A 17,724-nucleotide genomic window follows, 5' to 3' on the forward strand; every position below is an offset into this window, starting at 1 on the left:
AACTAATGTCTAGCACATTCTGAGATGGGGGGGTCTAGGGACAGGAAGAAAAAGAACATCCCATCTAGTACAAGTCTCCCAACTAATAAAGGCTTGAATCCCCTCCCGTAGGTTGCTATCAAAAGAAAAACTTTATTCCTCCCACGTCCCCCAAACCCCTTCTTTTTTTTTTTTTTTAAACTAGGGTCTCACCCTCTCGCCCATGCTGGAGTGCAGTGGCAGGATCATGGATCTCTGCAGCCTCGACCTCCTGGGGTCAAGCAGATCCTCCGACCTCAGCCTCCAGAGTAGCTGGGAATACAGGCGTGTGCCACCACGCCCGGCTAATTTTTGTATTTTTTGTACAGATGGGGTTTCACCACATTGGCCAGGCTGGTCTTGAACTCCTGACCTCAAGTGATCCACCGACCTGGGCCTCCCAAAATGTTAGGATTACAGGCATTAGCCACCGTGCCTTGTCCATCCCTGATTTTTGTAACACTCAGAACTGTAGTGTTTATTTTTTTTGAGACTGAGTTTCGCTCTTGCTGCCCAGGCTGAAATGCAGTGGCGCGATCTCGGCTCACTGCAACCTCCGCTTCCCGGGTTCCCCAGGCGATGCTCCTGCCTCAGCCTCCTGAGTAGCTGAGATTACAGGTATGTGCCACCACCATGCCCGGCTAATTCTGTATTTTTAGTAGACACGGGATTTCTACTGGCTGGACTCTAACTCCTGACCTCAGGTGATCCGCCCACCTCGGCCTCCCAAAGTGCTGGGATTACAGGCATGAGCCATCGTGCCCGGCCCCAGAACTGTAGTTCTATGTCCACCCTTAGAAGTGTAAATATCAGGTAAGAAAATTGCTGTTTTTTTTTTTTTTTTTTTTTTTTTAGTGAGACGGAGTCTCACTCTGTTGCCCAGGCTGGAGTGCAGTGGCCGGATCTCAGCTCACTGCAAACTCCGCCTCCCAGGTTTATGCCATTCTCCTGCCTCAGTCTCCCTAGCAGCTGGGACTACAGGCGCCCGCCACCTCGCCCGGCTAGTTTTTTGTATTTTTTAGTAGAGACGGGGTTTCACCGGGTTAGCCAGGATGGTCTCGATCTCCTGACCTCATGATCCGCCCGTCTCGGCCTCTCAAAGTGCTGCGATTACAGGCTTGAGCCACTGCGCCCGGCTTGCTGAGTATTTTTCCTACCATAAACTGACTGTAATCCTGTAGATTTTTTCCTTTTAACACCTTCTGTTTTTCTTAGGTCTGGACTCCCTTGTAAAGCACTGCAAGTAAAAGCACTTTTTGTTCCCCTAATATTTCTCTGAGTTTTAAAGACCTAAGGTTCTAACTACAGGTATAAAAGACTCCAATGTCGGAACTAGAACCTAAGTAAGTTAGAATTCAAGACAAGTAGGAATTTCCCGGGGGAATCCCATTGCTTTCCTTTTTGGCTCAGTGGAGTGAAAAGTTGTGCCTTCAAACCCATTAATTCGGAATAGACTGACAGATGCGGAGTAGAGTTTAGGCAAAATACCTCTCGCACTCAGCTCTCCGCCATCATCTTGCTCCCTAGAAACATGGGGCTTTCTCCGGAAATTTCAATAGAGCCAGTCGGCGTCCCACGTGCACCTTTCCCTTGGCCTAAGGGCCAACCAGTCATCTGCTGCCGTCCTGCGCCTCTTTTCCACACCCTGGGTCTCTAAAAACCAGTTCCCCGTCGTCCAAATGGTGAAGACCCGTCTCCCGCTGGTTTCCCGGGGTTCTGCCCCGCGCAAGAGACTCACCTGTGGGTAGAGGTGCTGCATGAACTGCTCCCGAGAAACGCCCTCCAGCCGGGTAACCGGGAAGTGCTGTCCGGCCATGGTTGCTCACGCCTGCCCTCTTACAGGTCCTCGCAACTTCGGCTCTAAAGCGTTCCTCAGCGCCATCCGCCCGGAAACACGAGCGACAGAGAAAAGGTCCGCGAGGCCGGCGGACTCCAGAGAGGCTGGGTCGGAGCGCGGGGCGGGTTGCCGAAGGGCCTCGGCCTGGGCTGCGTGCTGGAGAGCGGGGACGGGGCCGACTCATCAGAGGCGGCAGCAACAAGTCCACTTTGCTCTCCAGTCTCTTTCTCCGACACCGCTGAGGTGGTTTCCCACCGACTTCCTTTCCATACAGCACCAGCAGGCACCGGGGTGAAGGGTCATATAAAAATGGCGCTGGCCGCTGGTCTGCTACCCCAGTTGCGGCACTCTGGGTCGCTGCCCTGCGGGGCCGTCCGACTCCGGACTCCCGCTGCGGCCGAGGTGAGGCTGCCGTCGGCCAGACTTTGCTACCTCTGCCGCTGTCGCCTCGGCTCGGGAGCGGCGTCATTTCCCCGAAGCGCTTGGGCCTTGGCGGCCTCGGCGCTACCTGCCCAGGGCTCCCGGCGGCCAGTGCTCAGCCGCCCGGGACTCCCCACAGCCTTCGCTTCTTTCCCTGCCTGCCTTCAGCGCAGCTACAGCACGGAGGAGAAGCCCCAGCAGCACCAGAAAACCAAGATGATCGTCCTGGGATTCTCCAACCCTATCAACTGGGTTAGGACTCGAATTAAGGCCTTCCTTATCTGGGCCTATTTCGACAAAGAGTTCAGCATCGCAGAGTTCTCTGAGGGAGCGAAGCAGGTTTGTTTATTTTCCTGGTTGACTTGTCTGTCTCTAATGAGTTCAACTATTATTCGCAGAAGTGCTTAGTTTCTTCACTGGGATACAAGTGATCCAAAGTGATTAGTGGCCCAGACATAGAGCTTTCCAGCCATTGCTTGACTTAAAGTAAGCTTCTGGCCAGGCATGGGGGTACACGCCTGTAGTCTCAGCTACTTAGAAGGCTGAAGGGGAGGATTGCTTGAACCCAGGAGTTGGACGTAGTGCTGTGATGGTGCCATTGCACTCCAGCCTGGGAGACAGAGCCAAGCCCTGTCTCAAAAAATAAAGGAAAAAGCTATATGGTCTCATATTGTCTGAACGTAATTTTCAAATCTACAAAGTGGGCAAGACAATCCCTGGCACATAGTAGGCCCTCCATGAATGTTTGTTGAATACATTAATAAATGGGTCAGTTTGAAGAATAAATGAGATAACATTTCCAAAGTGCTGTAATGTCACCTTGGGTAGAAGAGCTGAACTTTCTGCCGTTTATTTGACAGAGTCCACCAACACACCACCCCATACTCCTTAAAGATTAAACTGGAGATGAGCAGTTTTACCCTTTTAAAGGGTTTGCTGAGACTGCCTGGTGGCTAAGTGCGCAGCACCCTACACACAGAAAATATTTAGCCTTTAGAGATTCTTATCCCTGACTTCGTTAGTTACGTACCTGTTTCTGAATGGCTGATTATACCTTGCCTTACCCTTATGACAGTGGTCACTTGGGCCCTGAGGTTATTTGTAGAGTTTGTGGGTACATGCTTTTTTTCTAGGATTAAGGGCCATGTATACCTTTTTTTTTCTTTTTTTGACTCCTTTACAGATTGTATCGTTCCCAAACATTGCAAAACTATTGATAACAATAGAAGTCGGCCAGGCATGGTGGCTCACGCCTGTTATCCCAGCACTTTGGGAGGCCGAGGCAGGTGGATCACAGGTCAGGAGTTCGAGACCAGCCTGGCCAATATGGTGAAACCCCATCTCTTCTAAAAATACAAAAATTAGCCGTGGCGCGCCCCTGTAGTCCCAGCTACTCTGGAGGCTGAGGCAGGAGAATCGCATGAACCTGGGAGGTGGAGGTTGCAGTGAGCTGAGATGGCACCACTGCATTCCAGCCTGGGCGACAGAGCGAGACTCTGTCTCAAAAAACAAAAACAAAAACCACAATAGAATTCATAAAGTATATTTCCTGCTTCATACCTTCATATGCCTTAAAACCATACCATTGGTGTAATCATTTTACAATATTGGTTGTATACTGGTATTGATATTTTTACTCCAAATTTATTTCAGATTCTTTCCATAATCATGGCCATTTGTATTTATGAGACCTATCAGTTGTAAATAAATGTTTTCAACTTTATGTAATAAGTGTCAGTATTAACTCCTGCTGCCTGCTTCTCTGAGTCAACTCTTGACTACTATATATATTTACATAAAAAAAAGTCAAAGAACAAGCTTGATTAAGATGGTTAACTCAGCATCATAATTAAGGGATAAACCTCTGCTCTTGTCAGTTCTTAAAATCTTTTGTCCATGCAGTGGTAAGTTGTATTGATCCTCCTGTTCTTTACAGTGCCCACCGATGATATATGAGCTTGTCCACCTCATAACACATATGATGGTACCAGTTCATTTATGTTTCAGTAAGGATTGGAAATCATCGCCCCACCATTGGCAGGAATCAGGCCTCAGTACTTGTTTCCTCTGAACACACAGAGGAGCCTGCAGCATTTTTGGAGTCACTCCAGTCCTAGTGGTTCTCCAGCTGTTAGCTATTTTCACCTCCTTCCTTGCTATTAAGTAGTATTTCCACCCCATTCATCAGCCAGTCTGTATGCAATGTTGCTTATATAAAGCAACCAACCAAAATTTCAGTATCAAGGTGTCGGAGGGGTTTTTTTCCTGAGGCCTCTCTCAGCTTACGGATGGCCGTCTTCCTGCTGTGTCCTTGCATGGTCCTCCCTGTGCATGTGCGCTCCTGGTGGTTCTTACTCCACATTTGCCCCTCTTCTAAGGATGCCAGTCAGATTAGATTTTGGCCCATCCTGATGGTCTCATTTAACTTAATCACCTCTTTAAGGCCTTATCTCCAAATATAGTCACATTCCAAGGTTCTGGGGGTTAGAGCTTCAACATAAATTTTGGGGGAAGGAGAGCACAATTCATCCTATAACAGTTAGGTAGTATTCTCTGATATGCCATATCTGACATGCCTGTGCATCCTCTGGCAGCCTAGATTTCAGCTTATTTCAGATTTCAGTTTAGATGTTTCTTCCCTTAGGAAGCCCTCTCTGATCTTCTCAGATTGGGTTAGAAGGCTCTTCTGTATGCTCCCAAGTCATCGTGTTCTTATCCCTGTCAAAATTCCTAAACTTGTCAGTTTACTTGTCTTTTTCCCAAGTGGACTGAAAGTTCCCTGAAGACAGGTAGGATGTTAATTCACAGTTTGATTTCTCATTGCTAGCAATGAGAATTGCAGTTGGGATTTTCCCTCCTTGAAAATGGAATTTCACACTTCAAAGCTAGGATCTACTGTTTTAGACCATATAAACTAATGACCTTTTCTCCCACTTTTCTCAAACCTACATTATCTCCCATACTGAGATTCAGACTTCAGCCCAGATTTCCAGACTCCCAGTGCAATCTAGACTGTTCTCCTTTCCAACTGCTATCTATGCATGATTAAGAGGTGGGTCATACAGCTGTCAAATGATTGTTTACGTCATCATTTTAAAAAGAAATATAAAGGAGGATTTTTATTGAGATATCTAGATTGTACACAACACGCTGTCATTTCCCAGGTCCTGAAGGTGGATCCAGAATTAAAAGTCAAGTCACTTACTGCTATATATGTGGCAAGGCCATATAGAAAAAGTCAACCAACCTTGAAGGAGTCATGCCTTGATAAATTAATATTTGATGTTGTTTATCACCATTACCATAAAATAGTCTGTATTACACTTAGCCATTTAAATATGAACATGGTATGATATTTTGAAATAATAATCCCCACACTTCCCTTAATATTTTTTTCAAGGCTTTTGCTCATGTATCCAAGTTGCTGTCACAGTGTAAATTTGATCTGTTGGAAGAACTTGTGGCCAAAGAGGTAAAGTATATTGTACATTTTGCTTTAAAAATAAATGCTATTCTCTTGCAATAGAATGATGCACATTTTCCTTATTTATGCTTAAAAATAGCATGTGTGCCAGCATCCAAAGTAGAGTCTGTGTATCTGTTCTTATGGGTACTTCGGGTCATATAAAAGCATGGAATAACTCCTGCTACTTAAGGCATAAGTAAGTAATTATGATGTCTTTCAATTGCTCTTATATAGAATGTTCTGTTAGGAATTACCTAGTTGAATAATGAGATACATTTCAGCCTTGCTTTTGAGGATGAGTAAATACGGTAGTAAATTTAAAAATAGGTTTGGAAAAATGTATTCCATGATAAAGATCACTTTTTGAAAGGTTTCAAAAATGGTATTGGTGAACTAATGGCTTGCTTTTTTCAAACTTAGGTGCTACATGTATTGAAAGAAAAGGTTACTTCACTACCTGACAACCATAAAAATGCCCTTGCTGCTAACATAGATGAAATTGTATTTACATCAACAGGAGACATCTCCATTTACTATGATGAGAAAGGTAATGCCAGAGCATAGTCAACTTGAAATGATCCATAATTGTCCAGATAAGCTAAAGTAGTGGATAATCACAAAATAGAGTTTTGTCAGGACAAGTAGAAATTAATAGAACTTCCAAGAAAATGTTATATCCATTCTTTAAAGACCTACTTCTGAAAGAGTTGAGACATGGTCATCATTTCTTAAGCCTTTCTATCTAGAACTTTTTTCTGCTACTATTTATTTATTTATTTTATTTTTATTCAATACAATAGTAACTTGAAGGAAACAACTGAGTATTTTAAAACTGCACCTTATACGGAAGGAATGAGGGGTAAAAGAAAATCAAATTAGATATTGTCAACTAAAGATGATTTCAAAAGATTAACTGCAGAACTCCCAAATTGGATCTAGTTGAGAATAATGAAAAAAGTTGGGAGGAAGTTTAGTGGTTATCTGGTTCTTCTTGTCTGAGGCATACATTTTCCCTATAGCATTCCTGATAATTCACTGTTTGTTCCTGATACATACAAAGTTGGCCCTCTGTATCTGGGGGTTTCACATCCATAGATTTAACCAATCTCGGATAGAAAATATTTTAAAAAAAGTTGCATCTATACTTGAACATGTAGTTTTTTCTTGTCATTATTCTCTCAATAATACAGTATAACAACTATTTACATTAGCATTTACATTATGTTAGGTATTATAAATAATCTAGAGATGATTTAAAGTATACTGGAGGATGTGTGTTATGCAAATACTACACCATTTTATATAAAGGACTCGAGCATCTGTGGATTTTGGTATCCACAGGAGGGTCCTAGAACTAATCCTCCATGGATTTCAAGGGATGACTCTATTTGCATATGTATTATGTGCCAGCCACACAGGAAATGTAGACTCTGCTTAAACACTTCCTAAGGTAGAAGAAAGAGACTCTTAATGATGATAAAATTTTTCATGCACACATTATTTTGAAACATTTGTAAAGATATTTTTAGTGATAAATATTTTCTTCTTCCCTAATATTTCAAATTGCATCTCAGCACCATGGTCACTAACTAACTTTTGCATCAGGAGGTTGTCAGAATCACCAGGCACAGCAAGGTGAATTAGGGTAGAATAGAAAGCCTTTACTCTTTCTGGCAGTTGAAGTTAAGATAGTTACTGAGCAGCAAAAGATATTATTTTTCTCCTCGTTTTTGGTTTGACAATACATATCTGTCATGAGATTATTATAATCTTAGAAAATGCCTGGCCAGATGCAGTGGCTCACACTTGTAATCCCAGCACTTTGGGAGGCTAAGGCAGGCAGATCACTTGAGCTCAAAAGTTCAAGACCAGCCTGGGCAACATGGCAAGACCCAGGCTCTACTGAAAATATGAAAAAATGCCGGGCATGGTGGTGGGTGCCTATGGTCACAGCTACTCAGGAGGCTGAGGTGGGAGGATTGCTTAAGCTTGGGAAGCGAAGGTTGCAGTGAGCCGATACTGTGCCACTGCACCCCAGCCCTGGTGACAGAGTGAGACACTGTGTCAAAAAAAGAGAAAGAAAAAGAAAATGCCACTAATTGAAAATAATCCATATAGTATACTTAGTAAAGTATGTGCTCAGTTAAGTAGTAGCTTTTTACTGAGATACAGAGAAGAGAGCAAGTATGCCATAAACCCTAAGACAATTTACTAAAAATAAAACAGTATCAATACAAATATTTTAAGTCACATCAGAATAAGCACAGAATTTGACCTGTAACAACTGTATGACTACTGCCAATTTCTGATTTCATTTTGTATATATGGATGATAGATTATTTTGATTTGTATTTGTATGTGTGTGTATATGTTTTTTCTCTAAGGAAGGAAGTTTGTTAACATCCTGATGTGCTTTTGGTATCTAACCAGTGCCAACATCCCCAGTGAAACTTTAAGAGGAGCCAGTGTATTCCAGGTTAAGTTGGGGAATCAGAATGTGGAAACTAAACAACTTCTTAGTGCAAGCTATGAGTAAGTTTAATCAGATTTCATTGCTTCCTTTCTCCAGAAGATGGAAGGTAGTTTGAAGGTATGAAAATTAAGAGATCTTTAGGAAGAAAAGAATTGAAATTTGACAAGTTATTTATGAAGAGAAAAGGTCAGAAAGACACACTGGATATGAAACAGGAGAGTTAAGAAATTAGAAAGAGGTAATGTTGCTAAATTTAATTAAATGATGTTTTAACTATCTGTTGCTGCTTAACAAACTCCTCCCAAATTCATTGGCTTCAAACAGCCATTGATTTTGCCTGCTATTTCACGCTCAGAAATTTTGGATAGGCTCAGTTAGGGGGTTTTATCTGCTTCACCTGGCATCAACACGGGTGGCAGGAGCTGGAGGATTCATTTCCACAGTGACTTCTTAACTCACATGTGTGGCACCTTGATACTCCTTGGCTTCTCCATGACTCTGCATTCTCCAGGGCCTCTCTTTGTGGCTTGGACTTGTGGTAGTTTCAGACTAGTCATATCTTTCACAGAGTGGTTGAATTCCAGGAGGCAGAAAATGGAAGCTGCTAAACCAGTAAAGGTCTGTGCCCAGAATTAGAACATCAGTTCTGCCATAGTCTCCTTGTCAAAGCAGTCAAAGGATCTGTATAGTTCAAAGGGTATAGAAAGAGTCCCCCGCGGCCGGGCGCGGTGGCTCAAGCCTGTAATCCCAGCACTTTGGGAGGCCGAGACGGGCGGATCACGAGGTCAGGAGATCGAGACCATCCTGGCTAACACGGTGAAACCCCGTCTCTACTAAAAAATACAGAAAACTAGCCGGGCGAAGTGGCGGGCGCCTGTAGTCCCAGCTACTCGGGAGGCTGAGGCAGGAGAATGGCGTGAACCCGGGAGGCGGAGCTTGCAGTGAGCTGAGATCCGGCCACTGCACTCCAGCCTGGGAGGCAGAGCGAGACTCCATCTCAAAAAAAAAAAAAAAAAAAAAAAAAAAGAAGAGTCCCCCGCTTTTTGGGGCAAAAAACAGCAAGGTCACATAGCAGAAGAGCACATAGGAGGGGAGATATGGTTGTGGCCATTTTTGGAAAATAAAATCTGCCATAATTGGTACATGAACGATTTATTCACTAGACATCTGTTGATCATCTGTGTGCCCACATGCTCTGGTAGAGGTTCAGATACAAAGTTGAAGGGATACTGCCCTTAAGGACATACTGTATAGTAGGAAGTTAGCAGGTTATGTAAAAGAGACATTATATTGTATTTTTATGTGAATAAAGTCTACAACAGTAAACTGCTGGAGCATGTCAATGAAGATATAATTTGACATTTATTTTTAAAAAAATGATTATGTTGCCAGAGTTACACAAATCTGCTTTAAAATAACAAAGTAACAAACCCCCAAAATGACCTAAGAAATAAAATGTATTCTGTTTTACTAAGGTAAAAGAGAATCATATCCTCTTTTTTTTTTTTTTTTGCTTTTCTTGGAAGAAATGTGTTTTTTAAATTTTGCTTTATTTGTAATTACCCAAAATATTCTATATATTTAAATACTTAATTTAAATCTACTGAATTGTCTGTTAAGAAATCATTTTTAAAGAGCACTGTCATCAATACTAAACTTTATCTTTTCTGATGTTTCTTACTAAGACTGTGGGTACCTCATAAACATTGTTATTTTCAAGATTGATTTAATGTATGTAAACTAAATTCCACTATTTATTCCTAAATTGGTAACAGTGCAATTTGAAAAACAGCTTTTTTCCTGTATCCTAGGTTATATTTAAAGTGCTGTTTGCATCACCAGAGTCCAGTTTATTTCTCCTCATATTCGGCAAGTGTTATAGCTAGTATTTAAACAGAATAATATCCAAGTTTCTCTTAGGGGCTGGCAGATGTTGAATATAGATTAGTCCCTTAAAAATACTCACACTACTTGAGAATGTACTTCAATTTTGTGGGTATATTTATTGTGATTGAATGGGTAGGTTAAACTTTTTATTTGTTTTGATTTTGATTTAATATTAACCATTAGCTTGTTGCCAAAAATTCTTCTAAATATACACTTGCAAATTACATAGTTATCTAAGACATACTTGGACTGATGTAAGATTTACATTATTTGCAATATCTTTCCTAGGTTTCAGAGGGAGTTCACACAAGGAGTAAAGCCTGACTGGACCATTGCACGGATTGAACACTCAAAATTATTAGAATAATTTTCTTGGAAAAATCAGCTTATGGACTTTAGCAGTTGCTGTGAAAAACTAAGGAAGAAAAATTTTTGGATCATTTGATCTTCATTTAATCTAAGTCTGTGAATTACTTTTATATTATTTTGAAATACTCCTTGCAGTATATTGGCATGATACAGTAAAAGCATTTTCCACAGATTGTTATCACCTTCTTTAAAAGAAGTCAAAATTAAAAAAAATACAATAGCACGTCATTGGTGTCATATTCAATAATATTTCCAGTGCTCCATATAATTTTATAGACATAATAAAGAAGGTATTGAAAAAACTACTTACACATTTCTTTATTTTTTAAATTGTTTGAGAAACAGGGTCTTGCTGTGTCTCCCTGGATGCAGTCCAGTGGCATGATAATAGTTCACGGTAACCTCGAGCTCCTGGGCTTGAGCAATCCCCCTGCCTCAGCCTTCAGAGTAGCTGGGACTACAGGCATCCACCAGCATGGCTGGCGAATTTTTAAAAATTTTTATAGAGATTTTGCTGTGTTGCCCAGCTGGTCCTGAACTTCTGGCCTCAAGTGGTTCTGCCCTCGGCCTCCCAATGAACTAGGATTATAGGCATGAGCCACTGCACCAAGCCTACTTATACAGTTCTAAATTAATAGTCCTTACATATTTTATTTGTGGCCAATACATTTATACCTTTTTTTTTTTTTTTTTTTTTTTTTGGATGGAGTCTCCCTCTGTTGCCCAGGCTGCAGTACAGTGGTGTGATCTCAGTTCACTACAACCTCCACTTCCCGGGTTGAAGCGATTCTCCTGCCTCAGCCTCCCGAGTAGCTGGGACAACAGGTATGCACCACCATGCCCAGCTAATTTTTTTGTATTTTTAATAGAGACAGGGTTTCATCATGTTAGCCAGGCTGGTCTAGAACTCCTGACCTCAGACAATCTGCCCGTCTCGGCCTCCCAAAATGCTGGGATTACAGGCATGAGCCACCATGCCTGGCCTTATACCTTTATTTTAAGTATGTGTAAGATTTATTTTTAAATCACTGCTGCTGTTTGACTTCTTTGGTCACTAGCTAGGTAAGAAGGAATAGATGAAATTATAGCAGATCAGTCTCTACAGAACTGAAAATTAGTGAATTTAAAAGCATGCTAAAATACAAAGAGAAAAAAAATAGGACAGTGTCTTAGCCACCTATGGGATAATATCAACTAATCTAATATACTTGTATTTTGTGTCCTAGAAGTTGGAGTAGTGGAAACAAAAATAGTATGTTAAGAAATAATGGCTGAAAAGTGTCCTAGTTGATGAAAACTATAAGCCCACAGATCACTAGAAATTCAACAAACAAGGTAACAGAAAAAATCTGATCAAGGTACATCATAATGAAATTGTTGAAAACCAGAGAAAGTTGTAAAAGCAACTGGAGAAAAAAAAGTATATTCATGCAGAGAAGCCAAGATAAGAATAACTACCTATTTTTCTTAAACAGCAAGTTAGAGACCTTGGCATGCCATCTTAAAAGTGCTGAAAAAATAACATGTTTACCTAGAATTCGATATTCAGCAAAAATCTTCAAAAAGTGAAAAGACTCAGAGAAAAGATGAGAGAATTTATTGCCAGTGACATGTTTTATAAGCAATGTTAAGGACCAGTGGACAGAATAGAGTTCAAAAATGGACTCATGCGTATATGGACAATTGATTTTTGACAAATGCACAATTAGCTGTGTGTGGTGGTGTGTGCCTGTAGTCACACGTACTTGGGAGACTGAGATGGGAGGATCACCTGAGCCTGGGGAGGTTGAGGCTGCAGTGAACTGTGATTGCACTCCAGTCTGGGCAGAAGAGTGAGACCCTGTCTAAAAAGAAAACAAAACAAAAAGGCACCAAAGCAATTCAAAGAGGGAAAGCATCTTTTCAACAAATGGAATAAGTATATATTCATATGAGAAATGAACCTCAACTTTTACATCACATACATAATTTTAGTGCAAAATTTAGATTTAAAATGGATGATAGACCTAAACAAAAGCTAAACCTAGAAATTCTAGAAAAAAAACATAGGAGACATTTGCTATCTTGGGATTAGCAAAGATTTTCTTAGGATATAGAACGCATGAACCATGAAAGAAAAAAATTTATAACTTGGAATTTATTAAAATTAAAACTTTTTGAAAGACATCAGTAGGATAATTAAAAGGCAATTCACAGATTGGGAAAGATGATCTGAAAAGGTTTTAACAAAATTAGCTGAGACCACAATATCTTTGAAACAAGGAGAACACGCAATGGATCTTTGACATGTTTCATGCTGTTGAGTTATGGCCCCTAAAGGAGAAGAGCTTTATCTTTTCACACACCTATATAACTGAACTTTTATGATAACCTTGAAAGAGTCAATGGCTTCTTATGGCCTTTATTGCAAATATTCTGACCACATCTGTGGACCATAGAGAATTCTGCAGTTATTTCTTGAATTATACATAGTGAAAGTTTTCCAATTCATAGACCAGTTAGTAAGTGTGTATATGAGGGAAATTTTAGGGACCCTTAAAAATAACCCTTCTGCTTTAATTTTATCTGGAAATTCCATGTAAGATAGGACTTATGTCACAAAGAAGAAAGGAATGTTCTCATAGTAGTCCCAAAGTAACATTTAAATATTGGGTCTGGTGAAAAGATTTAGGATTGATAGAAATTCTCACTTCTGAATTGCTTTAGTAAAGCAAGGCAAGTAAAGTCCACTTTTCATCAAGGCTTCTAAAATTTATATACACCCTCAAGTTTGCTTGTTACTGTTTTCTTTCACATTTCACAACCAAACATTTTCACTTCAAGACAAAACTCTCCCTTTCCCCTCTTCTGAACTTGTATTACAAGTCAATTCATCTTTCCTCTGGCTCTTCAACTTTAAAATGTTTTTCTAAGCAATCTGATATTCTACAGAGGTAGAATTAATGATAGATACGCGGCACGTTTAGTAACATAAAAGCTGCATTGTTGTCCATCTGTATTAATAGGCAATTCCCCTTGGGACTTTAGAGGAATGACAGAAAATTGCTGGGTGCTGAGTTTTCTCTTAGAGCAGCATAATTGGACAGATCTAGGATAACTGTCTTTTTGTTTCGTTCATATTTTGTTCAAAATATCGCTCATTGTTTCCTTCACTGGCTTTTCTGCTTACAACATCTACAGGTGTTCCTAGCCATAGGCTCTTTATTCTTAAAGAACAGAGGACTTTCGGTATTATTTTTAACTTAGAGCCAGTTACTTTATCTGAAGGGTGATAAGCTTGGTTTAATTTTCAGCTAGTTTCCTTTTTAAAGCTCTTTGAAAATATTCAGTTACATATTGGAACTCTCCTAAACCGGCAATTTTCCATTCCATTGTATAATTGCTGTTTAAGACCCCTGTTTTGAGTCTGAGCCCATTATAATGACAGATAAGGTTCCCTTCATTTCACATATTGGGGCTATTCTGACTGTCTACTCAAACTGAAACTTTCCTGAAATCCATCTTTAAAACCCTGTATTAATTCATGTTCACTTTGCTTACAATGTTGAATCTGTTCATATCCATAAAGGAAAAACTGCATGTCCCTATATAGTGTACTATATATACATCTGTTTTCCCTCTCAAAGCCACTTTCTTCACTTATACACAGCTAAGTGATGAAAATCTCCTCCTGGTATTTCCCATCCTGCTGCTTTTAACCGTTTTTCCCTTTTGAGAAACTAGCAATTAAGCAAGCTATATAAATTAAATAGTCCAAAATTATGTGTATCTAACAAAATGCCAAATTCTGCAGCAAATTTGTGTTAGTCTTACTGATGCTCTAGACCAAGGTTTAAATTCAGCTTCTATTGATCCTGCTTTCTCTTCTAGAAAGTCTTAGGAGATACTATACAATGGCCTTTTCTGAGAAAAGTCCTGAGGAAAGGGTATCATATTTAGGAGGCCAGGAGTAGATGGAATTGAAAGAATATGACTGAGTAATGAGAATTTTATATCATCTATATACGGAGCATAGTTTCAGGAGGCTTGAATGATAGGAAATTAGAGAGTCTTTGAAAGAGACCATCTTCTCATCAATTGTTTGTTTTGAGGTCTCGACACACCAAAGAAGTTGACTAATGAATTGTGAATATTACTAGTTTTCCTCATTTTTCTAGAGCTCTACTTAAATGTATTAATTTTGACTATCAGAATGTCCCCCAAGGTAGTCATTGCTACTTTGAGTTAAAAATATTTTTGCTGTACTAGGGTGAGCACGTGAGTTAGTATTTTAGTGAGAATTCATATAAAAAGTAGTTCTGCCAGTAAGAAGTTATGACTTTAATTTAGAAACATTCATGACAAACAAGAAAGAAGCCATTCTAGTCAAATAAAAATATATGCTAAAGAATAGCATCTTGGGTTACCTGACCAACTGGGGCTAAGAAGGGACTATACAATGAATGGCATGACAGTTTTTTACCCTGGCATGTGAACTAAACAAAATGGCCTTTCATTAATTAGTAAAAGAGGAAGTATCCCTATGAAGGTGTTTAGGGGACAAAAGACAAAGTTTGATCATGAATTTTTCACTGTCTACTGGACCTCTAATTCATAGTCCTTGGACTCAACATGGATTGAATTGGAAACTGAATGGACTTATTCCTTTGTTTATTCCCTATGTAGAACCACCTTATATATCCAAGAAATAAAATGACTATGAAAGACAAAGCAACAGAAAAAAAAAAAGTCCTGAGCCAAGACCTTGTACTAATAGATGCACTAAAGCAAAACAAGCACACACTTGAAGAATAATGAAATTAATGGCCAAAATATTGACAATGCCATCTACAAAGAACTATTTTGATAGGAATCCTCATTTAACAAAATAAACTCAACAATACATGCTCACTGAGAGTCAGAGTACAGATCAATATTGAGACAAAAATACTTGGAACAAATCCAAAGGATAAATGAAATCTGGACCCAAAGGGACCTGGTGAGCACACCTTTATTTATTTTTAAGTTAGAGTCATCAAAATAACCTTGGTGGAACCTCATACTTGTCAAAATATGAAACCACCACTCAAAATCAGTATAAAACCCCAAATTTGAATTGATTTCTTACCTAAGTAAGGGAGGAGTCTTGTCAAGCAGAGCAAACCATTGATCTTACAGGGATTTTTGAGGAAGAGTGTGTTGTGTTAGTGAAAGGTGGGAGTGGAATTATGTCAGCTTTATTTCTGATGTGTGTGTTTTCATGTCTACATGTTCCATTTGACTCTTTCTCATAGCTTCTCTATGTCCATGTTTTCCTTTAACTTCCTGGGCATAGTTATAACAACTTTTTGTTTGTTTGTCTTGAGATAGGGTTTCATTCTGTTGCCTAGGCTGGATTGCAGTTGTGCGATCTTGGCTCACTGCAACCTCTGCTTTCCAGCCTCAAGTGATCCTCCTACCTCAGCCTCCCAAGTAGCTGGGACTGAGGTGCATGCCACCATGTCCAGCTAATTGTTGTAGGTTTTGTAGAGATGGGGTCTCGTTATATTGCCCAGGCTGGCCTCAAACTCCTAGCTAAAGTGATCTGCCTGCCTCTGCCTCCCAAAGTGCTGGGATTACAGGTGTGAGTCACTCTGCCTGGCCTAACAGTTGTTTTAAAGTTGTCTTTCATGAATCTTACTATTTCTCTCTCTTTAAAATCTCTTTCTAGTAACTGATTTTTCTTTTGGTTATGGGCCACGTTTTCCTGCTTTTGGCTGGTCTAGTAATTTTTAAAAAATAAAATAAATAGGGATGAGGTCTCACTATTTTGCCCAGACTGGTCTTGAACTCTTGAACTTGAGCAGTCCTCCTGCCTCGGCCTCCAAAGTGCTGGGATTACAGGTGTGAGCCACCAGGCCTGGCCTGGTCTAGTAATTTTTGATTGGACACTGAATTTATGAATTTTCTGCCATTGAATATCTGGGTATCATTGGGTATTATTTCCCTTGAGAAGAATGTTGAACTGTGTTCTTTTAGATAGCCAATTAGGTCATTTGTGGTTCAGGTTGATTTTTTTGAGGCTATTGTTAAGCTTTGTCAGGGTTTATCTAGAGTAATTTTTACTCTACTGAGAGTGTAGCCCATTTGTATGGAGTAATTTATGGGGTCTCTACTGGATGCCCTGAGTGATCAAACAGGACAGCACTCTCCATGCTGGCTTAGGGAACTCAAAATGTATTCCCAGCACTACAGGCTGTCTGGGAACTGTTCACTTCACAGCTTCTAGTCACTCTTTGCTTGACTTTATAGAGTCTCACCCTTTGTGTTCATAGCTTAGTGTTCACTAAAAACTCAAGGAAATTACTATACAAACTTCTGAAGTTCTGTTCTGCATAGCTTGCTCCTGTCTGAACATTTGCCTTACACCTCGGGCCTCTTCAGACTCCATGGCCTTCCATGTCCATCTCCTCAGTTCATCAAGTTTACCATGTTCTGCTGGGGACTTTTTTCCCCAGCTGGGTGGTCTAGAAAGTGCCCCACACAGAAATTTGGGTTATCATAGGATCTGCCTTGTTTGTTTCTCTTCTTCCATAGATAAAAATACTGTGCTTCCTACTGTCCAATGTTTGAGCACAGTAGTTTCATGTAATCTGTTGAGTTGTCTAATGTTTAAGGCATCAGGATAAATGTTTATTATGGCCAAAGCAGAACCTGACTTATTTTCTTATTTTAAAATTTTTTTATTTTTAATTTTTGTGGGTACATTGTAGGTTTATATATTTATGGGGTACATGTACATGGGATGTTTTGAAACAAGTATGCAATGTGTAATAATCACATCATGGAGAATGGGGTACCCATCCCCTCAAGCACTTATTCTTTGTGTTACAAACAATCCAATTATATGCTTTTTGTTATTTAAAATGTACAGTTATTATTGACTATAGTCACCCTGTTGTGCTATCAAATAGTAAGTCTTATTAATTCTTTCCAACTATTTTTTTGTACTCATTAACCATCCCCACCCCCACTCCCCCACCCCACCTCCATTTCCCTTCCCAGCCTCTGGTAACCATTCTTCTATTCTCTCTGAGAACTTGACATGTTTTTAAATAAGCTTTCTAAATGTGTTCTGTGTTGGTTACAGAGGAAGAAAAGAGTTTGTATCATGTTCACTGGAGTTGTCTGACTTTTGAAATATGAAGCTGTCACTGTTGGCTTTCACTGAAGTGGCTATATCATCAATACAGGCTCCCTGATCAGAAAACCTGTAGATTCTCTTAAAATCAAGAA

General features: G+C 40.0%; 2 protein-coding genes and 1 long non-coding RNA gene across 9 annotated transcripts in view; 2 read left to right on the forward strand and 1 right to left on the reverse strand.

The window, feature by feature from the left end:
- The window catches only part of TYW5 (tRNA-yW synthesizing protein 5), a 30,843-nt gene extending 28,666 nt beyond the window's left edge, over nucleotides 1-2,177 (reverse strand). For 2 of the 6 annotated variants that reach the window (XM_077956254.1, XM_015110595.3), the window contains exon 1: nucleotides 1,757-2,177. In XM_077956254.1, the coding sequence (XP_077812380.1) occupies nucleotides 1,757-1,834 (78 nt within the window). In that variant the 5' untranslated portion in view covers nucleotides 1,835-2,177. 6 annotated transcript variants of the gene reach the window in all.
- On the forward strand, nucleotides 1,861-10,781 carry MAIP1 (matrix AAA peptidase interacting protein 1). 2 transcript variants are annotated; one of them, NM_001193896.3, is given in 5 exon segments: nucleotides 1,861-2,614; nucleotides 5,676-5,747; nucleotides 6,162-6,288; nucleotides 8,126-8,273; nucleotides 10,390-10,781. In NM_001193896.3, coding segments are annotated over 5 exon segments (876 nt in total). In that variant the 5' UTR covers nucleotides 1,861-2,164; the 3' UTR covers nucleotides 10,469-10,781.
- A 395-nt stretch (nucleotides 10,782-11,176) lies between these two features.
- LOC144333322 (uncharacterized) overlaps nucleotides 11,177-17,724 on the forward strand; it is a 47,459-nt gene continuing 40,911 nt past the window's right edge. Inside the window, exon 1 of the long non-coding RNA XR_013401900.1 lies at nucleotides 11,177-11,295. This is a non-coding gene — a long non-coding RNA (uncharacterized LOC144333322). The remainder of the gene's footprint in view (nucleotides 11,296-17,724) is intronic.

Source organism: Macaca mulatta, chromosome 12, assembly GCF_049350105.2.
Source record: "Macaca mulatta isolate MMU2019108-1 chromosome 12, T2T-MMU8v2.0, whole genome shotgun sequence".
Taxonomy (NCBI): domain Eukaryota; kingdom Metazoa; phylum Chordata; class Mammalia; order Primates; family Cercopithecidae; genus Macaca; species Macaca mulatta.